The sequence below is a fragment of the Scleropages formosus genome, chromosome 17 (assembly GCF_900964775.1).
Source record: "Scleropages formosus chromosome 17, fSclFor1.1, whole genome shotgun sequence".
NCBI lineage: Eukaryota > Metazoa > Chordata > Actinopteri > Osteoglossiformes > Osteoglossidae > Scleropages > Scleropages formosus.
In genome coordinates this window covers 23,894,349-23,922,339 of record NC_041822.1, presented here as the reverse complement: position 1 = coordinate 23,922,339, position 27,991 = coordinate 23,894,349, and the positions used below count along the sequence as shown (strand labels likewise).

Genomic DNA, 27,991 nt, shown 5'->3' with positions numbered 1-27,991 from the left:
AAAAAAAAAAAAAAAAATTCACATTCTGTGACTGATAGTCTACCTGCTAACCTTACACAGCAGGAGTGCGACTTCCAGCTGGGGGGGAGTGAAGAGTGGACTCATCCGGGACGCATCCAGCTTGCGTTTTACCAGAAAGGGCTGCACTGCGAGTCTCGAGGCACACAAACATATCAAATAATCTGTGGCGGAACGGGGGTCAGTTATAAAATTTAAAGGGAAAAAAAAAATCAATGGAAGCTGCTGCCACGTGTGGTCGTGTGCTGAGCCTCTGGAACACAGACGTACAAGTCCAAAGTATGAGCTGAAAACGGCTCCTGGTGGCACTCGATGGCCAAACAGCTGTAAAGAGACATTCCGGTGCAGGACAGAGAACAAACAAACATCTTTCTGTTCGCAAAGTAGCCAAAATGCAGAAGAGAGAGGAGGGAAAAATCACAAGAACACATGGAGAGAGGTACTTATTTCAAGGGGTGAGGGCCTCCAGTGTCGACATTAAGGCGACCTGTTAAATCACAGCTGAGACCCCCAGATGTGTGATTATCTTGCAGAAGTTCAGTTTGAAGATTTTAAGGTCTGACATGAAAAAATGCCAATAAATAGAAGAAAAAGCAGGTAGTGACAGCATCATGGAAACACACTTTAGACCCAGCAGCATCATGAGGACACCCCCCCCCAGCACTACCTCGGATGACCTCACCCTCACCTTGATTGGAGAGAAGCAAAAACTTTTTGGTGACATACTTCGAGCCATTGATTAAAGATAAGTCCTGAAGTGCTATATATTCATATGTACATCTTGTTTACTGTCGGTATTTTACAAAGCGCACGAAGGACCGCGGTCGTCCTCGGGGGTGGATCATGTCCTTCCAGAAACAAATAGTCTTCACCACTCTCTCTCATGCCACACCAAACTCAAATAAGCCATTGGGGGGTCCCCAATGTCGCTACAAACATTCACTTTCCAGCAGTCCAAAGGATCGGGGATTAAGAGATTTCTGTGGCCGAAGCCGTAATTCCCATCTGCAACGTGCTTTGTTGTTTAACACCACACGCACACACCAGTACCACAGTACCTGTTCAGCCACATCAAAGATCCTCCTACCAAAAACCTTTCACAGGGGCAGGGCAGTATGGAGGACCCAGGGCTACGGGGAATGTTCTGGATCGGCCTCTAACCCAGAATCCCACCCCAGGGTGAGGGACCAGGGACCAGGCAGCACACCGCCACACCTGCCCTGTTCTACCAACAACAGCAAACACCAGATGATTGACAGCGTTGACTCAAAGAGTCCTTGGAAACGGGAGAAGAAAAGCCTCAAAGGAAGGTCATCCTCAAACAGCGCGCTCCAGTGCCTCGCCTCTCCGGCCCGACCCGAGTCCGGGTTGAGCGTCCTTCCCGTCACCCGTGTGCATCCCTCCGTATCACTCCCACAGTTCTGTGCGTTCACATGACCCCCCGGGCTCGCCGGCCCGGAGCACGCCAGCTTTCCAAAGTGCGTCGCCCACCTGCACCTGTGTGCGGCGCCGCTATGTACACGTCAAACTTCCCCTCAAGCAGGACAATGTGGTGCACTAACACCCAGGCGCCAAAGTGCGTTGGAGAGACTCTCTCGCTCTCTCTCAGGTCCTCCAGGTCCCCTGACTTCACTCCATCCATGGAGGGGGCCCTGCGAAGGGGGCGGGACCTAGTTGGAGCTGGCAGCAATGGGTTTCTCCAGCTCCCGGGGTGCAGCGGAGAGCTGCAGGCTGCCATAACACGCCTTGCACACGCGGCTCGGCTGGAACAGCTGCTGGCTCGGCACAGGGATCTTCTGGTCGCAACAGGTGGCGCAGAACACGTTACCGCAGTTCCTGCAGGGGGCGACAGAGAGGCGGAGGGCAGTCAGACAAGCTGGTGTCAGCGGTGGGATAACTGAAAAACTAGCCTGTTCTTTACTTTCTCTCAGGCAGATAAGCATGTCAACGTTACATTCTGTTCCAAGCTTGAAAGGACAGTAAAGTTCCTACGATTGTGCTGGAAACGAATATTCTAAATGTTATTCCACAAATAATATCCTGGTAGAAGAGCAAAGTGCAGTTTAAAACAAGACAGAGAGAGAGAGAGCAGTGAGGACAGCGCTGTGCTCTTCTCACACACCTCTCTGCTCATCTCACTTTTGACTCACTTGTATGTCCATTTGGAAAAAAGACTTTCAGGCTTACGGTAAGTGGAAATGGAGTGTCTGGGGAAAACCGTTCAAAGGCCACAGATATTTCAAGTATGATTTTGTTACATTAATTACAAAAAGCACCAATTTACAAAGATTTAAAATGAAAATCCAGTTGTGAAAAGGCAGAATAAAGAGCTGAGCGGGTGATCAAGTGATGAGTTCAATATTCAACAGGTTAAAGATTCTTAAGATACTGAAACATGAAGAACACTCATTTTATAAGAATTCGTACTTACAAACAAATGTTATTTTTACCCTAAAATATGTGTAAGGACCTATCAGCTCACTTACGAAAAACACCTTAGGAGTGTTGTTGATGCTGAGCACCACACAAGGTCAGCAAGCTCCCCTCACAATCTCAGCTGTGTCACAGTTATGTGCCTGCTTAAAAGCATTTCTCAGAAAATACTGTAGAAATGACCTTTAAAGGAAGAATGTTATGAAGAAACTGCCATAAACCTGAAAGGGAAGCCTTACTTATCGAAATTCTTGTGAAAAGCAATATTGTTAAGAATAGCTTTAGTCAGATTATCATTTATTGAAAATGATACAAATACTGCAGCAGAGAAGGTGTACGAGTCATTACAGTAATTACATTGCCCAAATAGAGTGCACTGAAGAGCAGCTTCTTGAAGCACTTTACAATATAGAAGAATGTATGGGTTGCCAGTGTAAAGCAAAAGTAAATCAGAATCTTGAAATTACAAGCGTAAAAAGTGAAAACCAGAGTAGTGACACGAAAACCACACGAACACAAGGAGAGCGTGCAAACGCCACACAGGCTGAGCTGGGTTTGACCCCACATCCGAACCCTGAGCACAGGAGCTGTGCAGCACCAGGGCTACCCGCTGCATCACTGTGCTGCCCAAGAAAAAGAAAATACAACAAAAAGAGAAAACCAAGATTAATAATGAGGGAAAGGGGATAGAAAAAAAAGGCACACGCTAAACACGTTATGGACACCAAACTTAACAGTCTGGATTACTGCGGGCCTGATATTCTGGACTTGGTTTTGAATGACGTCTTTTCCGTGTTGAAAAGAAAAGGCACGGTTTTGGATGTTTGCAGGGGGGAAAAAAAAAAAAGTGAATAATTTGTAGCCCAGGAATGCATTATTTTTCATTTCAATTCACTTGATGGGTAGATCTTCAGGACAAAATGCTTCTCGTTTCAAGAGGGAAGGCTTAAGAAAACTTTCTGCACAGCACCCATATCTATACTCACTCATGTTGTATGATATGTGCATCTATTTAAAGACATTTATATTCTTTTATACAAACTGGCCACAAACAATCATTCCTTGAACAAACACAAAAAGCAAAAAAATCTTGCATGTCTAATTTGATCAAAACGAGGTTTGTATTCTACTTCTCCGCATGTAGTGAAGTTCGGATCAGCTGTAGCATGCACATGCGCAAAAACACACACCTGATTCAGAACACACAAATATGGAGTGAGTCTGACGCACATGTACAAAGAACATTACCATGGTACCATGCACATGCATACCATGCCAAAACAGGATCCAACACGCAGAGCAACAGTGACGCCGAGTGCATATGTGTACTGATGGGTAACACACCATTAGACATGCATACACACACAAACCAGTAGTAATTATAAAACGTTTTAGAATTTAGGTTTTTGGACCTAAAAGTACATGAAACATGTCTTTAATGCTACTACAGAAGTTAAGAACTTCAAGCAAACAAAGCCAGGGATCGTACACACAATCCAGGTTAAAATCATTCCAATAACAAGTCTGATACACCTTCAGACCTTGCAAAGAACCTCTAGGATCCACACACGCATGCCTTCGCTCAGCACGACCAGGAGAAAATGTGAAGGTCCGGCACCAACACCAACTGCCACTCCAACTGCAGAGGGCTCAAGAACAGCAGGCTGCATCATCTGGATGGGTCATGCGCCATTTATTCACTCGCCATCAGCCCATCCAGCTGCCATACAGATGAGTAGATCTACGCAGCTGCTGCCCAACTCTGATGCCCCTGAATTCTCAGGGATATTGCGTCTCCGCTGAAATCCTTAGCTTTGCTCTGTCTACACTGAGCATCCCGTTGCGACCCAGAACTAACCCTCCTCGAACTAAGGCCAAACTGCTGGCTGAGGGCCGTACAATGGGCCCGAGAGCCAAACACTCTCCCAGGAGCACTGGGGTGTGTGAGACCTCCAAACACGTTGCGGAATGAAAGGTGAAAAGTGCAGTTAATGCATCACATGGAGACTCGGCAGAGGGACGGTGAGATGTTAGGAGGAAAGTAAAGGGGGTATGGAAACGAGGAAGGGAAGAGATGCACGGAGGGAGGGGCATGGGGTACATGGGGGGCAGAGAGGACCAACGGGCTGTGTCTCACCAGGCTTCTTCAATCGGCTCCCTGCCCCTGCGGAGGAGAGGGGAAACAGCGGAGAGGAAGAGCAGTCAGACAGAGGCCTTGAGGCTGAGGGGGAAAGGGGACACAGTGCCCCCTGTTGCTGCCTAGGTGGTACGCAATGAGGGGCACGCTGACCAGAACCTCAACACACCCGCTTAAGCGGCCCTTGCGCTACACTATGCGTTGTGGTACAGCGCAGCGAGCCCCTGTTTACAGCTGCTCCGGCTGTCACCTCGTACCCAGAGCGCCAAGCAATCGCTGCCATTGTCCCCGTTCCCCGTCGAGGGCTGCAGGGAGTGCCAGTGACAAACACACACCCGTGACGCCAGGTGAACTTGATGGACCAGGCACCCTCATCCCCGCCACCCCCCGCTCCGGCCCTGACTGGTCACCCTCGTTCGGACCCGGGCTCCCGCGCACAAACTCACCCGCTCCTCACAGGCGTCTCACACCAGGGCTTTGCCCAATCAGATTGCACAGATCACACACCCAATCAGATCTCTGATTCCTCACCCAATAAGATTGCTCAGATTGATAATCCAATCATCTGCCTCGGTGAGGACAAGAGACAAGCCTCAACCAATCAGCTCACACACATCTAACTTTTCAACACACTTTTGGATGTTTCTCATAAGCCCACACACGTGTTCTTAGATGGATGTCGCATATTAATTCTTTTTCTATTCCTCGGCAGTAATCCTTGATCACTGTGCAGATAGTCGTTTTGCTTGGAGGGTTTTTCCTGGCTAAAAATGTGCTGTTTCACCATGACTGGGGAGGCCCCCCCATTACACACTGCTGTACTGGCCATATGGGCCCCGAGAAAGAATTCATGGCAGCAGACAATCAGAGGAAGATGCAGAAACACAGGCACTCTTTCACTGAACATTTGAAACAACTACAGAAATGGCTGGGGGGAGACAGAACAACGCACAAAGTGCACTGCTGCGTTATGGCCGTTTCACACTTTGAAGACAACAAAAGGTTCCTATAAAGGTGTTACAGATATTGCAACTATTTCAAGAAACTAAAAGATGGGGGGGGGGGAGAAAAAAAAAAAAAAAAAAAAAAAAAAAAAAAAAAAAAAAAATCGCTGACAGACTAATAGTACTGACTCTTGGGGGTGAGGGAGGTCAAAATGAGAACTCTCCAGCTGGATTCAGGACATGATGGGTTCGAAGTACAAACACTCCCCTTGACAGAAAAGCACCATGGGGGATTCGCACCTTCAATGGAAACAGAATGAACTGCTACGCAAACATAGGAAAAATGCGTTTCAGGATCATCCTGTATAGAGCACAGACACTTATTTAATACCCATATTCAAGCAAAATGTAAGTGGAGGCAAAAAAAAACCATATTAATGTCTCATGATGAGGAATTGTGAGGCACCGGACCACTTTATGGAGCAATAAAAAGAAACTGAACTGGCCCAAACTGCTGGACTGAAACACTACCGACTGCAGGGTGGCTGGGGCCCAAAACGGGGTGTGACCAAACAGGCACATAGCCCAAAAGGGGGTGGGGGCAGCAGTTACCTGCAGTGGTGCTTCCTGGTGGCCAACCAGAACCTGCTCTCGCACCCGTAACACTGCGCTGCCAAGTGATCCGGGTACCACCGGGTCACCTGTAAGAGAACATAGGTGTGCCCTTAGGCGCAACCCCCCACACGCACTGTGGAGCCCGCCAGCCCCTGCTCTGCCGTGCCGGAGACACCCCCGGGACTCACCTCTGCGTCCTGCTTGTCCACCTGCTCCCAGCTGGCCTCTGAGAAGAGCTCCGTGCTGCAGCGTGACAGGCAGTTGGCGTCCAGGTTGCACTCAGAGTCCGTGATGGAGGTCTAACGGGGAGGGGGGGGAGAGAGGGCATGAGGGCAGAGCTGGCGTGACGGGCTGGAGGCGGGGCTGCCGGACGGCGCAGTCTCCTTACCACTTCGTCGCCCACATCTCCGTTGACCCGCAGGCCGCCGCCCTGCTGCTGAATTTCAAGGCGGCTGCGCAGCTCCTGCACCTGCCGCTTGAGCGTCTCCACCTCCAGCTGGTGTCCGGCCTCGATCTGCCGTAGTCGCTGCTGCACCATGTCGCTGTGCACGGGCAGCCCGTCGTCATCCAGGTGGCTCCGTGTTGGCTGCTCGGGACTTGAAGGCGGCCGCTGCGGACAGCGGCCGGGCCCTCGGAGGGGCACTGGCGGAAGAGAGCCACAACTGGCCGCCGACACCTGGCGACTGAGGGGGGAGCGTTGGCTGTTGACACGGGGCTCTGCCTCAGGGGTCTCCCCGTTGCATATGGACCCCTGCTGGCCGAGCTCAGCACACAGGGGCGGCAAGGCACTGGGGGAGGGCCGTAAAGTCCTGGACCCGCCCTCCTCAGACTCCGCCTCAATGGGTCCTTTCCTTCTGAGGTAATGAGACGGAGTCTTGTCATCGGGGGGCACCCGGGACAACGGGGAGGTGGACAGCTGCCCCGGGACATCTTGCCGAGCAGCCCCCTCCTCGGTGAGCGTCTCTGTGGAGCTCTCCATCAGGGAGATCCTGTCCTCACGCAGCTCTAGCGCCTCCACGGCACGCTGGCTGAGATGAGGGACCTCGTGACGGTTCTCAGCACTGGCACCCAGCTCCCCCGAGAATGACTCAGCGTGACCATTGGTCAAGCTCCCTGAGGAGTCCGGCAGGGAGGGGTTGGAAGCAACGGCACCATTTGTGTCCTCGGGACTGGGATGTATCTCCAGGGCGGCTTGTCCCAGCTCAATACCCTGGTACTCCTTGGACGCGTCTTCCTCCACAGTCCCCACACCAACTGGGAGCCCTGCAGACACAGGGGGGGCCACACTGGGGCTGGCTGGGGCTTCCGAATCAAGAGCAGCCCCCTCAGGATTACAAGCACCAGCGCCCTTTTGCGTCTCCAGCCCAGCATCCTCCTTTGTCGCTTCTTGAAGGATGTTCTCCATCTGGCCCTCGGCCACCCCGACAGAGAGCTCCACCTCCTCCATGCTCTCCTCTCCTGGCAACGTCACCCTCAGAATCTTCCCCTCTTCTAGTCCCTCCCCCACCTCTGCCGGAAGCTTCTCCCCTTCTAGCTCTCTGTCTGGCCATCCATCTGCAGACCCCACCCCTGAAGTGTTACTGCTCCTCCCATCAGGGTCTGGTAGCCCACCCCCTTCAGGCCCAGCCCCGATGTTGAGCTCCAGAGAGCGCCGGTGGTCCTGCCACTTCTCATTCAAGCTGGGGTCGCTGGACCGCCGATTTGGGGCCAAGGAGCCACCCACTTCCAAGGCGCTGGGCAAGTTGTCGAAAGACCTTGTCTTTGGGAGTCTGAGGAAATGGAACATGAAAAAGGGAGGGTAAATGTTTACATAAAAAAAGAGAAAAAAATATTCACAATCCCCAGTCAGCAATCACATATCAGTGAACATAGCACCGTCAGTGGACTGTACCTCAAACGTTGGATGAAAATAGTGATCAAGCTTAATTAGACCAAGTAGCTATAAGTGATGCAGTTTAATATTAGAGGCACTAGAGCTGGAGCTGCGTGAGCAGGAGGGCATGGTTCGGTGGAGGGGTAGTTTGGAAAATAGGGATGTTTTGCACAAACCAAGAGCAGAGAGGAGAACTGAGCTCAGTTCATAAAGGAGTTGGCAGGGCATCAACGAGCCCGGCACACGTGTCGGCCTTGCGGCGCCTGTAAACCGCTCACTAACGACAGTGAGAACACAGGGCAAGATTATGGATGGACAGCAGGAGGACAGGGTTTATACAGGCCAAGGGGTGACTAATGAATAGAGGGTCATGACTGACTGATCGGTTTGAGCTTCTGGGAGAAGCTTTCTTGACAGGGCTCAACCCTCCAACGCGTGGATTCAGACACAAGCAGCTGATGAGAGTTGAGATACCCAGGACACGCAAGTTCAACACAAAAGGACCTTAAATAACAGGTCAAGATCTAGGGGTCAAGGTCAATCACAAACCAAACAAACAAGTACTGATTGACCCACTCCACCCCGTTTGTCCCTTTCTACATGTTGATGACGTGACCAAAACTGGTACAATCAACATGACAGTAGATCTCAACTCAACCACCTTCTGTTAACCGTGCAACGACACACTGATGGAAGCCAAGGGTCCAAAAAGCACTGACAGACAGTTCCCCACAACACACCCCTCAAAGCTGAGGCCTGGCGGGTCTCTTACTTCACACTGGTGGAGTCGTGGTTGGAGGCTCACCTGCCGGGGAGCGGGTCCTCGGGGTAAGGGGCGCAGGAGTCATCAGAAGGCGTGGTGGGGGAGGAGCTGGGTAGGTAGACGGCGGTCCAGAGCATCAGGTTGCGAACGTGACACACGGGATGGAGCACCTGTGTGGAGGTGGACAGGCTCGTGGGTGTGGTCGAGATTAACCAGCTCTCGCATGTAGGGTTGTTCTGACCGCTTGTGATTCTAAATGTTCTCACGTGGAAATAATTAAAAAATGACCAGGAAAGCAGTAACAAAACAAACACGGTACACTGTAAATGAGAGCTCCCAAGGGAGGGGTCTACACTAATGGGTGGGACAAAGACAGGCCCATCTCCTGTTCCGGGGGAGGTGCTGAATTCATGTCGAAGGAGAAGGGCAGGAAGGTGGAGAGAAGCGCAAGGGGTACGGTACCGTCTCGGAGTGTGATGAGTATAGCATGTTCCGGAAGGCGCGGTTGGCTGGGCGCAGCAGCGACCACACGGAGCAGGTCCGCTCCTGGATGTGTTGGTCTTCACGCTCCTTCCCGCTGTTGCACAGGAACGTGCCAAAGAGGCAGGAGTAGGTGTGCTGCACTAGCTTCACCTGAACAGGGATGGGGCAAGGGGAGTTAGCCGTTCAAATTCAAAAGGTAAAGGAGGAAAAGACACCGCGATATAGAGACCTCTGAGGTCACCAGGTGAAGGTGACTCAGCTGCCTCCTTACAGTGCTATTTTCTGGTAAAAACTCCAGGTATTCCGGTTCGAAAGGTCTGAAACTGTATGTTAAGCAAACGCATCTCTTTCTCACCAAGAAGGCCTCGTTGAACTCGAAGGAACAGGGGAACTGGCGCTGCAGCTGGTGCACACAGTCCAACCACTGCAGGAACACAGGGCAGCGCTCGTTCACGTCCTCAGAGTTCTCCCCATGGCCACAGCGATCGGCAAACTTGTGCCCGAAGTCCAGCCACTCCGTCTCCACGAGGACCTGGAAGCCCTGTGAGGCAGAGAAAGGGAGGTCAAGGACTTGCAGGGCTTTCAGCACAAACTTTTCCCCTTCCCTTCCCACTCTGGCACAAACGTACCTCGATGGTGCGGTAGTAAGGGTCCAGCAGGAGCTTGGACAAGGCCACTATCTGGGGTGTACGGTCCCAGCCATCGGAGCAGTGCACCAGGACGGGCCGATGGTCCCGGTCCACGGCGTTCACCACCAGCAGGGCAGCCTTGAGCATGAGGGACAGGTGCTGCAGCCACTTGGTGCTCTCCAGAGCCGAAAGCCAGCTGTAAGTGCAGAGCAGCAGGGGGAGGGAGAGAGGCGTCATCAACAGCGGGGTCACGGCACACATTGCTTCGTTTCGTTATTATTGTTATGTAGCGTTTAGCCGACACCTTTATCCAGAACTATCGGCAATCATTCACTCATTTATAGAGCACAGCAACAAGTAAACTCCACACAGACAAGCGGATTTGAACGTATGTCCAAATGCCTGGCCCAAGGCCTGTGAGGCACCAGTGCTACCCACTGAGCCACCATGCCGCCCCTTTGATGTCAACTGCTGGACCAGGACAGAATCGCCTCCACTCCAGACATCACTCTGTTCCCAAAATTACTTTTAATTCAAAATCGTTTCACTCACTGATCTTTCAAACATGTTCTGAGAAACCATTTAAAATTTAACTATTCCGATTCAAGTTATGAAAGTCCAAAAGCCAAAGCAGATGTGTTGCCTAGCAACAGCTCAAGCAAGCAATTACAAAGGAGCTGGGTGGCATGGGCCCCGGTGACATGGAACCTCAGAGTATGGCAGAGCAGGACAGCTGGAGCACACCACACACATGTCCACACTCACTTAGCTGGGTCAGGCATCTGTGTGCAGAGAAAACGCAGAGACTGGAAGCTCTTGCGGATGGAGTGGATGTTGGCCATGCCCATGAAGACCACCTCGCAGTTGGGATAGTATTCTGCAGAACAAGGAGTCACTCATCTTCCACTTGCAATCACGTATGAGCTGAACTAATGTGTGCATGTGGAACTAAAATGGAACGCTGGATCCTCATGTCACAGTGAAGTTGTGACTTTGCAAAGATTTATTTCCTAGTTTATCAACTGTAATGAGTCTCATTTCTGTTTTCTAAAAAATTCCCTATGCAGACAAGCCACAGGAAGCTGATTTTAGCCTCTGAACAGATAGAATGAAAAAGCATCCAAATGCAATAAGAATGTGGGACAACTTTAAACTCACTTCCAGTGTTTACTGCTCACGCCTGGTGAGTGTTGGTCAATAGAAAGACGAGGAACGCTGCACCAGACTTCCAGATCTTACTGCGCTCATGAGATGAGCAGTGAGTTTACACAGTAGCTGCTCACACCAAACAGCCCTCACCCTCTGCCAACCTTCCAGCACTTGAAAGCCAACACGATGCTCCTTACCTGGGCATTCACAGCCGCCTCCCTTGGCTCTGTTGGCCACAGCAGCTGCGTAGGACCTGGCATCCAAGATCAACAGCTTTTGGGGCTGGGTGGCCATGGTCTCCACCTCTGAGCTGTTGGTCATGGAGGAGTCTGAAAAAGATGGACCACTAAGACATCTCCACCGGAGTCCCTATCAAGCTGAACTACTCCCACCAAGCTGATTCTGAAGACTGTTTGGCTCACATCGTTTCAAGGACCAACCAGTTCCCTTTCAGTCCTTATGTCTCATACACAGGGGATGCCACCATCTCTCACTGAGAGCCAAACCAGCTGTAAAGACAAGTTCACTTGTCCTTCACAATCCACACATTCCACCTGCAGCCCCTCAATCACCGGGGACGTTCCTGTCGGAGGACTGACCGAAGTCTGTGTCTGAGAGGTCGGTGCCGTTGGGGTATTCACGGGTGCATGAGCCGTTGGCCAGGTGTTTGCGAAGGCTAGTGTCCACAGCACAGGCCCTGGCGATGGACTGGACGAGGTGCTCGTCGTCCGCGTTCCGCCAACCCCACCAGCTGACCTCCGGCTGACCGCAGCGGGCGATCACAGCCCCTGTGCTCTGGTGCCTGAAGGACATGACAGGATGTTGGAATTCAGGGTCATGAGGGGTTCGCGGGGGTTCACGGAGGTCCGTGAAGGTGAGGACTGCTAATCTTCCTACTTGGAGGTTAAACATCCCACACACAAAAAAGGGGTCACACAAACACTGGAGATGTTTCCCGACAGCTTGGCAGGTGAACCTCAAGGTGAAAGAGGTAAAATTTCCTCGATGCACAACTAAACCTTGTTTTGCAGCCCTCCCCCCTCTGTCTCTGGTTCTTTCGCACAAACACACACCTGTAGACGACAGCTGGAAACCTCTTCCAGGAGCGGAAAGCTGCTACGTTCTCCAGCTCCTTGTCGGTGATCCAGGCTGGCACAAGTAGCAGCTGCGGATAGCTGGGGCACAGCCTGTCAGAAGCAGGACACACAGTCAGGGGACGGGCAGGGCATGTACCTAACTAATGGTTCTATGATCAGACACACAAACCAGGGTGCACCTCATGCATGGTTGGCGCCAAGGACCAAGAGCAACTGCCCACGGTCCCATATAAAAAAAGCCAAAGAAAATGCAGCACAGCAACATGGACTCACCTGTACTTATTGTTGATCTCAGACACCCTCCAGGCATTCTGAGTGTCGAAGCCCATCCGTTCCACCTCGTTTTTGAACCGAGATGTCACATGGTCACCTGTACGGAGGCAATTTTAATAAAAGAACGACTCAGAGAGCTAAGGACTGTGGGACAGTGACTGAGTCAGCTAGAACAGGAGGTCACTGTGGTTGAGTAACAAGTTTCCAAAGCTAGCAGTTTTCTTTTTTTTCCTTGTACTTTCACAGGTCTGTTTTGCAAGATTTGTCTGTAGCGAACACAACCTGTTTTTACCCAACTAGTCAACAGGTGCAGTATGAGCACCCAAACAGAATACCAGTATGGAGCCACCGCACAAGCAGAGCGCTTACGAATCGTGACTGGTGTTTTCTGAGCATTGGGGATCAATAACAAGATAAAGGACACTGCACATTTATGGGCTGTATCAGTCAACAATCAGCAATGACTACAAGTTTGCGGAAAAAAAATTTTCATTTACAGTAATTCCAAACTAATTTGAATGTAGTTCAAAATTAAAAAAATATTAGTCTTACAAAGTATTTATTATTGTATATTTAGAACACTTCCTGTAACTCATGTATAAAATGGCAAGAGCACCTGAATGAACCCTTTGCTGATTATAACTTGGCAGTAAAAGTAACTTCGGAGTTATGAACAAAGGTGCGAGCAGCCTTGTGGTCTTTACTGAGTTCGTAACTTCAGGAGCCAGTGCACTTATTTTCTTTGAGTCTTTCATCCTTTCCTCCAGATACTTGCAGAGCTTCAACAGTTTAGTAAGCAGATTTACCAGTTCCCAGGATTCCAGGACATGAAACACACACGAACGGAACACACGCACACTGTCTGAAACTGCTTGTCTCGAGCAGGGTTGCGGCAAACCAGAGCCTAACCCGGCAACACAGGGAGAAGGGCTGGAGGGGGAGGGGACACACCCAGGACGGGACACCAGTCCATCTCAAGGCACCCCAAGCGGGACTCGAACCCCAGACCCACCAGAGAGCAGGACCTGGCCAAACTTGCTGTGCCACCGCCTCCCCGACACGGAACGCCAACTGACAAATTCTGTTTGCAAAGTCACCTTCTCTAAGCACTGCGCCTCCTAGCGGCCAGGGGGGACTGTACCTGGTCTGCAAAGCTCCCCATGCTGTTCCTTCTCCCCAGCGTAGAAGTCTACACACCAAGCGTGGAAGGCGAAGGAGAAGAGATCTTCGAGGCGAGACGGTGGCCTCGTGGCACCAGTGAGCCTCTTGAGCCACTCCTGACACTGCTCAAAGGTGGAGAACTGGCACCTGTTGAGAGACACACACGAGCAGCAGTTAGAGTCTAATTATGCATACTCATGCTGGCAGACGTACGACAAACACAGGACGGAAGTTATCTCTGAAGGCAGACGCTACTGCTGCTATCTGATCAAACTAAAAATCTGATATCTGTAGGGGAAAAAACTGACTATCGTTTAAAAAAAAAAAAAAATGTGTGAGCAGGGAGGGAAGTGTGTGACTGACTGTGGACTCTACCTGATGACCTTGCAGTCCTTGCAGGTGACGTGGAGCTGGAAAATGTCTCTGCACTCGACGCTCTCAATCAGCTGCAGAGGCACCTGGAGGACAAGGAGGATGAATGAGGATGGATGAGAACGAGGTTCGAGGAGACGCGCGCCCAGCGGGGCGAACGGGCTCACTGTTCTGCCACTCAAAAGCACACGAGCCGTGCAGGATCATGAAGTCGTGGCACCTTTGCGGGCCGCTGGGCTCCTGGAAGGGCCCCCACATGAGAGCATGCCGCACAATGTCTGACCGCAGCGAAACACCAAACACAGGCAACTTGTTAGCTGTTGTTGCTGGGAAACAGTTTTCAAGCCATTATGTCAGAAGGCTGCTGGGAGCTTCATTATGCAGCTCAGAAAATGACCTCCATCTGAGTGCCGCACCCAAACATGCCCCCCTCCCTCTGCCGCAGACTCTAAAGAGTTTTTTTTTTTTTTTGCGAACTGGATTTCGGTTTCCGAGAGCACCATCCGAAGCATGCACTGGGACAGCGCACGTGTTCCACGGTACGAGTCGGAGAGGACGGCTGGCCGGCCCGCACCCTGCAGAGTTATTCTCCATGCACTTGGAGAGAATGTGGCTCTAGGGGTTAGCTCATGGCGCTCCTGCTCAGCTCGCGCCCCGTGCGCACACAGGCAGCATCGCGGGGGTACTTACTGACATCTCACTTGAACAATTCTGACCACCCGGGAAGAAAGACAAAAGGGAGAAAAATGGACAATAAGTACAACTCGTGTGTGGGTTGGCCTGGAGCTTGGTCATAAAGGAGATGTGTTCCATTTTGTCAGATGACCCACCTTTCCCATAATTCCAAGAGGCCTGCTAGGAAAAGCTGCTAATACCCAGAGAGTATTGCCATGCCCCCTCCATCACGGTCACAGCTTTCCAGTTCTTCCTGTCCCACTGGGGACAATCGCGACACATCGGCTGCATTGCTGTCACTTTCCCGGTGTCACCGTTTCTTGCCGAACCGCGTGATGGGGGGGTCACAGTGGGACAGGATCGAATGCATTTACCCCTCTGCTGCCACCCCCAATTCCGAATGGCCTGGCTCATGAGGAGGAGATCGATACACCCCTCCTGGCATCACCAGCGAACACCTTTCTGCTCAAATAAAGCTGCTCAGAGTAATTCCTTGTTCCCATTATGTAAAGCAGGAATATCTAAAAATACCCCGTAACCTGGTAACTGAGCACGTGAACAGCGCATCCCATACGTAACACCTGAATATGGTGTATGCCACATAGAAGTAACTAGCTAGCTAACACCACTTTAATCGAGCCATTCCGACATTCACTTACCGACAGCCAATCACCTGTTTTACTTCTGACAGAACTACCATGAATGTCCAAAAAATGCCATTTTACATTAGTGCTGCAAAAAAAAATAGTAATGGATGCATAATCTGTTTTCTCCCAATTATCAGGTTTTAGCGTTACTCATGTAATTATGCATAACGTGACACTAACCATGAAAGCCGGACTAAGTCAAGTTTACTCTGTTCTATGTCAATGTCTTACAACGTGTGTGAACGACCACACTGGAGGCCAGAATGTCCTTACAGTGACTGTGTGGGTCGAACAGGTACGCATGGTACACAGCTTCTTGGAGTCCTCTGCAACCATGGCAAATCCAATGCGTGGGACAGGGTTTCAGAAGCACAAGAAGGGACGCTGTCGTGTTGCCAACAGCCGCCTACCAGCGAACTGGGTCCTGGCACCCGAGCACCTGACCACTAGCCTCTATGCTAAAAGGACTAGCATTCCACCGTGGGTGCCTTCCGTTTCCCTTTAGAGGATTCACCGGTGTTGCAAAAGCAGCCTCCCCTGTGTATTCCGGGGCTAAACGTACAACAGGGTACACATCCAGGGTACTGCTCCTTTGCCTTAACAGGAGAGCTACTTACATTAACAATGGACTCCTTGAACTTGATGTGCAGGCGGTAGCTGGAAATAGCGATGACCGCATCCTCGGCGCGCCCCACGTACTCTGTGAACTCGCCGTGCAGCTCAGGGAAGGGGACCTGTGACCGGGAGACACAGGGGCATCATCACCGGGAGCTCCATGTCCCGCCAGAGGAAAAAGCAGCCAAACCAAGAATCACTGCCGCCCCCCCCGACCCCCACCTGCAGGTTCTCCTCCTCCAGGACAGGGGGCTTCCTTGGGAAGATCTGATTGGCCTGGATGCACTCCAGGCTGTGCTGCCCCTCCTCCTCCTGCGTGAGACAAGAACCGTGGTGAGGACAGCACGCATTGCAGCCTGATTCAAGAGCTGCTCCAATCCCACAATCCCGCACAACCCACAGGCATCAATCCTTCCTGGCCTGATGTCATGGAAGCGAATCTCATCCACTGTAAACCGTTTAATAACGACCAGATGACAGCAAACCTCGACGTAAAACATGGTTGACTGACACTATCTATTCATTATGCCAACAGATTGTTTACTTAATCTTTACCCATTGATAATTATTTGGTGTGGCCAAATGATTTACTAACAATGAAAAATCCAAAGTCTAACATTGGCTGGCATATAAAAAGAAAGTTTACCTCTGAAGTTGACAGTGATTCAGCTCAACAGCACCAGGCAGGGTGTCAACTATTCACAATTTATGAACTGCCCCCACAAACTGATTCATAAACGCAGCTTGTGAACCAACACCTCAATTGCAGGAAAGTGTAGTTGGAAATGCAGCACACCACACACCAAGATAGAAAATGTTGCAATGAAACACAAAATGAAGCAAAACAGCAAAAGCAGCGCCGAAAGCATCTTAAATTTGTATGATGCGGGACGTCGATATGTGATTTTCCAAACCATGTTTTACACAAATGACATGACGTGTGGCAGTCTGATCTCATTAACAAGAGAGGGTCTCTTAAAGAACTGTACCTAGCTATCGTCACGCATATTGTAAATATTTTTAACAATGCATTTAGATCTGCTGGCGGGGTACCAACAGCGATGGAGACACTACTGTGAGAAAGCCCACGGTACAAGCGACGACACTCAGCTACAAGAGCTCACAGACGTGACGAAAGGCTGCTCTACATGTCAGAAGATTCTAGGTCTTTTCCCGTTTTCATTCCACCAATGCGCTTCATTAACACAACCATTTAAAAAATGATTCTTAAAAATCTGCATACACCATGAACCACATGAGAACTGATGCAATGCAGTTTTTATCACCAATTTTTATCCATTTTCCCCCCATAATGTTACCGTTGACAGGATGTCAATAAATGGTAGCAGAAATTTACATACTTTGAGGGTAACTAGATACGGTTAACAGCAAGTTGTATGACTTAAAAGATAATAAATTCAGGGTTTGTTTGCATCACAACTATAGGCATACACTTTATAAAGAGCAGGGGATCACTTTTGGGGGGTGGTTTGCCTTGTGGAAGAGGGACGACCTGGACTCTAAACCCCCAAAAAGCAAAGCAAAATAACCCCTAGAATCCCTCAAATTGCATGACATCCAAAGTGTACAGAACATGCACATACTGCCCAAATTATGACAACAAAATACTAAGACTTTGAAAAATCCCACTAGGGCTCTTTGTGTCAATAATCGGATTTGTCTGGCAAGTAAACAATCAGTGTTTTGCAGCCGCTTTGATTAAATATCTGTTCTTTGGCACATGATGTGGTCTTGACTAATAAAAGTCATACCCCAAGAGGTGAACACTTGAGTTTTCCCCCCCTGAGGAGTGCCATTTAATAGCCCTACTTCAGCTTATGAGGAGTCTCTTCATGTTTACAAAGACAGAATCTAGGTTTCACGCATCTGTCCACAGCTGAGCAGCACATCATTTTTCGAATTAGCTTGGCTCATTGTAAACCTCAATAACCCCTTATCTTATAGTTTTACTGGTCACAACTCTTGTTTGGTAAATGTGAATTCATAGGCGTTGCTTTTATTTCTTTTGTCTGCACTCTAAAGCAGGATGATGTGCTCAGAAAGCAGAGCAAGTTACTTGAGAAGCAATGCAGGAACCAGGAGAGGACAGGGTCAAACCCTGTGCATGTGACTCCTAACAATACAACTCCTGTCCACGGTTGGCTGCCCTGAACACACATTCCCACAATGCACAGCAAGGCAATCGTTTAATAAACACTAAACATTTACATTTATTCACTGAGCTGACACTTTGCTCCAAAACAAATTAAATGTTAAGATACTTAAAATTATTTATACCCATTTATACAGCTGTGTAATTTTACTGGAGCAATTTACGGTAAGTACCTTGCTAAAGGGTACTACAGCTGGGGGTGGATTCAAACCTGCAACCTTAAGAGTCCAAAGGAAACAGCTCTAACCACTACACTACCAACTGCCTCTAGTAACAACCTATCAGAGCTTCACAGAAGCAGAAAACTCAGTTGACTATGTAGCAAAATAGACGCTCTTAGCGAAAGACAACACAAGGAAACTCATTTAGTCCCCCCACACCGCACTGTAACAATATCTTTCTGACCATTTAAGTGCACGATACATGATAACTACAGAACAGTTGAGCAAACAGCCAGGCAGTGTTAGAGTAAAGAGAAACTGCCTTCTTATGTGGGGTTATGACAACTAATATTAACTGGTGGACTACTGTTCATTTGGTCATATTTTAGCATTACTAGTTAATTTTGGGGCTCGGGAACATATGGACACTTATTATTGAAACTAAAGATAATTACGTCTGGTTTATGGGAATTCACCTTACAAAGAGGTTTTCAAGAACACACAGCCCTCATGTGCTGGAGCATGACTGTGGCACCATGTAGTCTAAGTGGTTACAGCTGCCTCCTTTGGACTTGGAGGTCAGAGGTTCAAATCCTGTGCCTCCTGTTGTACTACCTGTGAGTAGGGTATTTGCCTTGTTGCCCCAATTTAAAAAAATAATTAAAAACAGCTGAGTAAGTAACTAAACAGCTCAATGGTGTAAGGTGCTTTGGAGAAGCGTCAACTAAATACATACATGTACAGTATATATGATAAACATGAGATCTGGTCTCTGCTCACAAAAACCTGGTTTGAACCTTCAGATATGACACCTGTCTGTGAACGTTCACCGTATGGATTCACAGAAAGCTCACATACTGAGGAGCGAAGGAGAACCTGCAGGTGGTAATGAACAACACAAATGTTGGCTGTAAGAATGGAAAAGTCTATTATGCTGATTTAAACAAGTTCTGGACAGCTCAGTTTGGAGTATTTTTTCTTTCAGACTCAGCTACTCACACAGAACTATTCAGGAAACTTACTTTAACTTCCACACCGGTGCCGGGGGTGATACTCTTGGGAGAAAATGAGTTTTTGATCCCTCTTGTATTTATACAATCATATACTACACTAATCAGTAGATGCCCAAAATAATGCAGCATCAACACTAAATCAGTCCAGTCATCATTCGTCTCATCTGCTGCCATCTTATCGAAGATTAACCAGGGGGAAAAAAAAATAGGCCACAATAATGGTCATGTACATAATCATTCAAAGATGGAATGAGCAGGAGGGTGGCCAGTCAGCTGGCCTTGGATTCCATGTGGTTTTTTTTCTGTCTTCAACTACATTAGAAGTTTTGTGTAGTTGCTCCTATTGACTTGTGGCATTTCTCCCCCAGCAGTCCTTAAATGCTCTTCCCGGTTATTATTCCTCGTGTTCGCTCTTCAATAGCTCCGAGCGTCTGGAGCTTGCGTTTGTATTCGCTGTTAAGCGCCCAGATGCAACTTGCTGGAAAGGCCACAATACTAAATAAACTGTAAAGTTTAAACACTTGCATTCAAACCACCCAAATCCGCACACTCCCAAAACAAACAATCCTCATGAGGCTTGCAAACATCTCTGAAGTCACTTTTACCACTATGTCACAACCAACAAAAGCCTGATGACACAGAGATCCTATGATTTCTGGGATACATCCTGAAACACCCGGGATATCACTCTAATTGTTTCAAAACTTTTTTTTTTTTTTTTTTTTTTAAACTTTGACTTACATTAAAATTAACGCTAATTTAAACTGACGGAAAACAAGTGATGTCCTAGCATTCCTCATCTTGTCATGAATCACCAGCGCTCAGGAATCTCAGACATGAGCTGTAAACATTGTGGAACAGAGTTGCACTATGGTGGTCCCACACATCTTGTGCTCTTTACTGCCATCTATCAGCTCAGTAAGTAAATAGTCCATTGCCTATGGTTTAAAAAAAAAAAAAGCTAATTTTCAAATACAGACAAGCACAGGCAGTGTAAGTAAAAATAAACGGAAAAAGTTCCTATCTTCAATAATTTGTAGCTCAACCATTCGTCACGAGGAGTCAGTGCACTTTGCAAACACGCACTCCCTCAATCAGATAGTGTCCAGTCGCACAGTCCTCCAAACGTACTGAATCGGGCACTGTCACATCTCACAATACAGCGTGCTCATTCCTGCCAGCTCTTTCAATCCCACAAACCCATGCTCAGCGTGGCCCGAGCCTGCTGAAAAGCAGCACTGTGAGGGCCGGTCTCACGCAGAGAGAGCCCTACAACGCGTACCTACACAGAGACTACAGAGGGGCTACTCTGCAGCTCTAAATACCCACAGTCGTCTATTTACATTCGAGCGCCCTGAATGCATAAGAGCTCTAAATTTACTGCGTGTGGTTAAACGCAGATCAAGTGGCCTCAGAATTCAAATTGGTGCACATCTGCCAACAAACAAGCCACTGCAAACGGAACAATTCCTGACGCTGTAGGCTGTCCAACACGGGACCCCGGAGATACCCAGCCTTGGAATGTAAAATATAGGGCGGTACTGAGATTTACATGCAGCACATTGCAGTTATTAAAAAAGATAATTATGAGGTCTGTATGGATTGGGAAGGCTGTAGAGGCAGGACCCCCCCCCCCCCCCCCTCCCCAGGACCACTGAGCCATGGTGGGTTTTGGCGATGACCACATGATGCTGCACAATGGCAGCCCCCATAAAGCCTGCGCCACAGACTGTGAAAGAGCAGCACAGCACATTCTATGGGCTGCTGGGTGAGCGCCATCACTTGGCGCAGGCAGGGCGTCGATGTGCCAGAGGGCAGACGCAGACGGGGGCAGGGAGCGTCGCCAGGCAGGGGGTGTCAGGGCTTTGGCGAGAGGCGTAAATACAAACTGGACCCTGCGTCACCTTGCAGTGCACAGTGACAGGGAGGTCAAACATTGATCCCGCCAGTGTTACTGAATAAACAGTGTCTGACACTCTGGATGAGGGTGTGTTGGGGGGGCAGAGCACAAATCAATGGTGAGCTTCCAAATACAGACACACACCCCTCATTGTGAGAAAAGCAGGACAGAAACCCATGAGGGACCACCCCGCTGGTCATACCATGGCCCCAGTGACAGCCTGCAGCTTGGTCTCCCAGGAACACCTGCTTCCTGTACAGGATCTGGTTCTCGATCTGCGGAAAGAAGAGAGGACCTGTCAGCATCCTACACACAAGTGTACGCACACACTAGCTGGGGGACACCGAGCAGGAATGGGACACCAGCGAGCTTTCGTGGTACCAGCTCTCACTGTGTTTGTATGCATTTAAAACGGTCATATTCATTGAAAAGAACCATAAAACATCTTTGAAACACAGTCAACTTTGGTATCTCAACTCACCAAAGGAAGGAAATGTGTGTGGCGACCTTCAGATTCCGTGTTGAGAGTCTCGACAAAAAAGATGACATTTGATTCTGGAATAAAGAATAAAAATAAGAATGAAATACTTAAGGGAAACAAAGCAAAAGGGAATGTACAACTGATAACACAGATTACAAGAGGCTCTTACTGACATCAGTTTCATTTTTACGATGCAATAAAATTGTAAACAACTGAAGTTTAGTTTCGGAAGTGATGGACTATAAGAGGTGATGAATCTTCACCTCTTGGACCACAACCCAAAGGTACAAATATTAAAAGTGCACTTATTACATTAATATACCATACAGAGACACCATAGTACCGCTATAATTTCAAGAACTAAAAAATACAACCAGAAGGATGCTGATATAATACTCGAAAGATGCGGATGTAATCCTCAGAATGGACCCTGCCATTGTACCCTTGACTACACACAAAGCTGCATGAATGCGCAAAAAAGAATAAGCCGCTTCACCATAAAATACGAAAAAAAGGAAAAAAGAGAAACTGAATTAAATACCAGTTAAATGAGGGAATAAATGAAGGAGAGAAGATCAGTTTACTTATTGAAAAATATTTACAAACACAAACCCTAAATATAACCCAGAGCAGACAGGCCAAAGATGATCTTGAAATCAGCTGTAGCACTTGGACAGCCAGGCTGGTGGTGCGCTCTGCAGGTCCCACACTGGCATGCCCCAAACACGGAACCTCAGGAAGGGAAGCACACACACGCGCGCACGCACACGCACACACGCGCACACACGCACACACACAGTCAGTGGTAGGTTTGCTGCCCGAGGCGATCCAATGATCCGCTTCCTTTCCCTACTCGTTCCCATTTGCGGCGCTTCCTCTACTTCCCCCCTTTATCGGCTTGCTGCGATCCCCCGCGGGCCCCTCTCCGCCCCGCTGGCGGCGCACCCTGTTTGTGCTGAAAGCTGCTAAAGGTCGCCGCTGCCGTGAACGGACATTTGATCTAAGAGGGAGAGGGACTGCGACGGCAAGTGTCACAAAGCTTTGCGTGCGGCACCGAAGCGTTCGTGGCGAACGAAAGCGAAAGCACTTGGACTTGATGGTGCGTGGAGCAGATCGAGGCAAACGTGCCCGCGACATACACAGGAAACTAGGGCCAGGAGGTAGTGTTGTGGTTAGAGCAGTGACACTGTATTCGAAGGACACAGGTTCGAATCTCACCCCCTGCTCAACATACTTACCCTGAATTAACACAGTAAGAATTACCCAGTTACATAAACAGGTAAATCAGTGCAAGTAGCTTTGGAGAAAAGTGAGCTAAATTGATAAATAATAAACTAATAGTAATAAACTCCAGTACACATATGAAACCAACAACACCAGCCTTCACACTCAGCTGGGTGCGCAGCAGGTGGTACAGTAAAGAACCTGCATTTGTTAATTGAGAAGCCACTGGTTATTCTGACACTGGTGAATTGCTTCAGTTAAAAAAAAAAAAAAAAAATTAATTTTTAAAAAAGCCCACAGGTTAAGTATAAGGCTATGAACTGCTTTTAAAAGCATCATCTAAGACTTATGTGCCATGGAAACCGCGGGGGCACACGGCTGTTGTTGACTGATTAAACATATCAGTAATCAGTAACACCCGCGTGTTTATAGGCACCGCCCAGGCAGCGCTCCGCAAAAAGCCCCATGACCCTCTCTCTGCATCACTGCTGATGCTCCCCTGTCCTCCTGTTCACCACCAGGTTATCAACACGCTCTCTGTCGACTCCTCTGGAGGCCTCCCTGCATGTGACGAGAGGATCCGGTGCGCGAGGCAGTGCTGTGGAGTCGGAAGCAATTACTGAGTTACTGGAGTCGGAGGTTCTGTGTACTGACTCCGACTAAATGTACCGTATATACCCGCGTTATAGTTGATCGGGCGTACAAGTCGAGCCCCAAAAATTACAAGTGTAATATAGGTTTAGGCCTATATTCCCCAGATAAGTCGACTCCCAAAATAATGTGCAGCTGTTGGGCAGCGCTGAGGAGTCGGAAGCAATTATTGGGTTACTGGAGTTAGAGGTTCTGTGTACCGACTCTACTGCGAGCGCGGCACAAGGGCGGTCGGCTCGCGGAAGCTCACCCCCGCTGGCGTATCATTTTAACTAAACTGCTGGGGTGAAACATGCTGCATTAATTTTAGGCGTCAGCTGCAAACAATGTTCTGGAATTTCGCAACTTCTTTGCATGCCACTTTGCTCATACCAGCTGTAGAATGTGCATTTCCCAGAATGCCTTGATATTCTCCAGGCTGTCACCTCCCGCAAGGACTCAGACAGAACAGGGTGGAACTCTGGCATTTTGTCCGGCGGTTTTCCTGAGGCCCATAAAACAGCATTAAAAGTCTGGACACGCCCCCTAACCACACCCCAATCCATGTGCCCCGCCCACCGCCTGCACCGGCCCACAGCTCCACGGCCAAGGAAAGGGTGAGTGATTTGGTTATCAAGGTCATCAAGCGCCACACTTCCAACCGCCTGCGTTCCTGCCAAGTCCGGCCACGAACGTTGCTTGGGATGAGAGTGTCAGCCCTGTAGATAAAATGTAAAACGCGAAAAATGGAAATATGAGAGACACCTTCACAGAGGATCCCGTAACCTCTCGATGGAATTGTAAAACTATATAAACCATGTCGCTGCCCAGCGTTACCGCTACTCCTCTTCAGCATATTCAGAGAATTTAAAAAAAGTATACTTTGCATTTGGCTGCTGCAGTTCCCCTGTCACAGGGCCATGCAGAGGTTGTCACGAGAGTTTAAAAAAAAAACCAGCATCATATGACTCTCACACTTCACAACACAAGGACTTTTAAGCGGTTGAGGCAGTTAGCTTCAGTAGCAGCTGACCATATATCGGGATTAATCTGCAACCACGGCAGGAGCGCTGATCTGCATGACAAAGTTCATACCTATTCACCAAGGTGAACACACACACGTGCGTACACGAATACTTCAAATGATGAGCAATCAATATGCAACATGCAACAACCTGCAACATCTGCACACACGACAGCCCTTTGCCCGAACGACATGGACAATGTGTGATGAGCTTGGGTGAATATTGTTGAAGATCCCGACTTGCCAAGAACAAAGTGTCCAGTACAAAACGGCTCACGGGTCCCAGGTTCGAGAAGCGGGCCCCGATCTGGCAGTGGCATAGCAACCACAGCAACAGGAGGTAACATGCAGCACAGTGATCGTAGATCGTGTGCCAGCTGGTGCTGTACCATCCACTGCTGATGGACAGCAAGGCAGATTACAGATCTGTGTTTGCGTATTTAGTTTTCCACGTTACACACGTGCCATATTTCCGATGTGTATTAAAAAAGCGAGAGTCGCAAGGCGATCTATTGCATGAGAACACGAATGAGGCCATATTTACAGTGAGGCCCAGACCTCTCTAATCTTTCTTTAATAAACAGAGATTAAATATGATTAAATAACACACATGAGGGAAAGAATATGACTTTGGGCACAGAGATGCGGTGCAGAAACGGAACACTATCCCGTGTTTCATAGGACCTCCCTCCAGTGGACACGTTTCGGTTTTTCAATAATATCCAAAAAACCCCTGTCATAATTAACAAGGATCTTTGTTCACAACTTCGTACCTTGCAGCCTGATGTTTATAATTACGTGTTCAATTAGAAATGGAAGAACAATACGGGGGGGGGATCACCTGTGGGAAAGGGACAATATAAATTATATGTGATAATATTCTATGACAAAATTGGAGGGGTGGACTGCCAGACTTCATATGAAGGACATTCCTGATTCTGCATGGTAAAATGTTTACATTGTATAACCTATAGCTTACAACACACGAAGAATTATTTTGACAGTAAGAACCATACTCTAATTGGATAGTAACAATAACAACAGTAACGACCCATGGAGGTAATAAGAGTAATCTCTCTGGCTAAAAGTAACGTCTCACAGAGTTATTAAAAATAGCAACAGTAACACTCCACCTGTATAACAACAACAACAATCAAATTATGTGGGAAAAGGAGAAATCTCCAATTAACAAAAAAACCTTCAGAAGAAAGGAGACCAGCTGGCTCTTACTGGACTTTCCCGCTACGAGATGCATGTGAAAGATCCTTAAACTCAAAACAAAACAAAGGAGTGATGCCGAGAACCCTGAAACACACGTATGCGTATGTGTTGACCTTAACCCAACCAGCTACAACCTGGCGGATTGGGTACAACAAAACAAACAGGACTGGGGTTACTTCGTTAGCAGAGAACAAACGTGTGGGTGATGGAACAACCCAAGCTGAATGAGCCGTGAGAGAGGAGGTAGGGAAACAAGATCACCTCTCAGGAAAACCAAACTAGGCTGCTAGCAAACCGGTCAAGAGATAGATAAGGCAACAGCGAGCAGACTTATAATAAATTAGTTCTTATATCAGTAACGCAAGAGAAAAAAAGAATGGTAATGCGCTACTCAACCACGTAGCAATTAACTAGATAATGCATACTAGTTAACACAATAATACACTAGTTAAAAGAGCAACCATTCAGTAGTCAGCAGACTAGCGATGAACAAGTTAGACTACTGCATCGGATAAAACAATGAATATGTACCATTTAAGAGACTGATGGCATATTAGGTAACAGATCAACAGTTCATAAATGAGGAGAGTCTGGCAATGAACTAGTTAAATTAATTCTACACTATGAACACACAATAAAATTGCTAAAATGAAAAACACTCATGAACAGGCTTGTAATCCATGAGACAGCAGAATGTTAAAAATACTAATTTGCACAGATTTGTAACATCACAGTTACTGTACAAAGAGCTAATTAACATTAATACTAGTTAGCACACTGATGACCCAACTGATAACATGCTATTTACTAGTGAGCAGATGGATAATGCAAAAGTGAAAATATGCCACTTGAAACTTATTTCACATTACTACTCGGACTACTGCAATGCAAAAAAGGCCTCAGAAGTGTGGCAGTGAACCTTTTAACAGTGTGCTAGCCAACCCTTTGGCATAGTACTAGTTAAACCTCTGACTGTTCTAATTAACCCCCTCACACACAGGTCCAGATAACCCTTAAAGTGTGCTACTTCACACATCGGCGCTGATGCAATAATCCCTCGATAGCCAGTTAACTCTTCGGCACAGTACTAATTGGCCCTTTGACAGTTCTAGGTAACCATTAAACAGCATGCTAGTCAATGCACTGGGAATGATGCAATAACCTCTCGACAGTATGCTTGTTAACCCTATGACAGTTCTAGGTAACCCTTGCTTAAGGAGTGTGCAAGTTAACTCAAACAATGTGCTAGTTAACCCTTCAACAGCTCTAGCTAAGTGGTAAGTAGTGTGGAATTTAACCCTTTAGGGTGTTTTGTAATCCTTAAACAGTGTGCTAGTTGACCCTGACAATTAGCCCAGTTAACTTAAATATGTTTTTTTTTTTTTTTTTTTTTTTAACTATGAGCTCTAGGTAACCCGTAAACAGTGTGTTCTAGTTAACCCTTGGTGTGATAGTTAACTTAACCCAGTGAGTTAGTCAGTGTGCTAGTTCCCAAATGAGTGCTAGTTAACCCTTAGCGTGCTAGTTAACCCAAAGGTAACCCTGGCACAGTGCTAGTTAACCCTCTCAATCATCACGGTGGTACCGAGACGTTGGTTGTGTTCCTTCTTCCTGTTCCCCCCGACACTCGAGTCGTACGCCGTACGGTCACCGCTCCGCTCCCCAGCCCAGGCAGGCGGACGCTGTTCAGTCCAGTGTTCTCTCGCCGCGCAAAGCCGTGTAATTAGCGTTGGCGACGCGGCCCGCCGCCGTGTCCGTGTCTGTCGGGCCGCCCGGGGGGCTCCGTCCCGTTGCGCGCGGCGGCGCTGAGACACCGCAGGCTCAGGCTGAGGCGGCTCTGTCGGCCACCGCCGCGGCTCTGCTCCTCTCGGCAAGCAGGAGGAGCAGGTGCTGTGCTCGTCGCTCGGGCTCCGTCTCCATGTCTCCGTCGCGCTTCGCCCTAGGCGCCGGAGGAGGCCGTCTGAGGGGCCCCTGCTCTCCCTGCTCTCCCGGCTCTCCGCTCGCTCGTTGTTGTTGTTGTGAGATGGAGGGCGGACCCCAGGCGGAGGCCGCAGCGAACACGGCGAGCCCGGAGAGGACGGCGGCGCCACTCACCTGGCAGCGAAGTGCGCGACGGGACGCGGTAGCGGCTTCCTCGTCGACTTTTCGTGCGGTCGGCGCGAAGGACACGGCAGAGGACGTGGCGAACGAACGACAAGCTCCAGGTCTCGTCTCAGTCCGTCCCGCTGAAAAGCCGAGTCGCCATCGCCGCGTTCCTAACCCTGGACTCTGTGCGTGGCG

General features: G+C 48.7%; 1 protein-coding gene across 2 annotated transcripts; it reads right to left on the bottom strand.

The window, feature by feature from the left end:
• Positions 1 to 4: 4 nt before the first annotated feature.
• Positions 5 to 27,991, bottom strand: mtmr3 (myotubularin related protein 3). 2 transcript variants are annotated; one of them, XM_018731642.2, is made up of 21 exons: positions 27,806 to 27,991; positions 21,613 to 21,686; positions 21,334 to 21,406; positions 16,107 to 16,196; positions 15,887 to 16,003; positions 13,951 to 14,033; positions 13,556 to 13,722; positions 12,415 to 12,511; positions 12,118 to 12,231; positions 11,644 to 11,846; positions 11,242 to 11,373; positions 10,661 to 10,772; positions 9,896 to 10,091; positions 9,622 to 9,807; positions 9,246 to 9,416; positions 8,826 to 8,953; positions 6,536 to 7,916; positions 6,336 to 6,446; positions 6,145 to 6,233; positions 4,589 to 4,615; positions 5 to 1,854 (listed from the first exon to the last, which is right to left on the bottom strand). In XM_018731642.2, the coding sequence occupies exons 3-21, from the start codon at positions 21,334 to 21,336 to the stop codon at positions 1,689 to 1,691; spliced, it is 3,573 nt and encodes a 1,190-aa protein (XP_018587158.2). In that variant the 5' UTR covers positions 21,337 to 21,406; positions 21,613 to 21,686; positions 27,806 to 27,991; the 3' UTR covers positions 5 to 1,688. The 2 variants fall into 2 exon arrangements, with proteins under 2 accessions (XP_018587158.2, XP_029115317.1); XM_029259484.1 differs by lacking the exon at positions 4,589 to 4,615.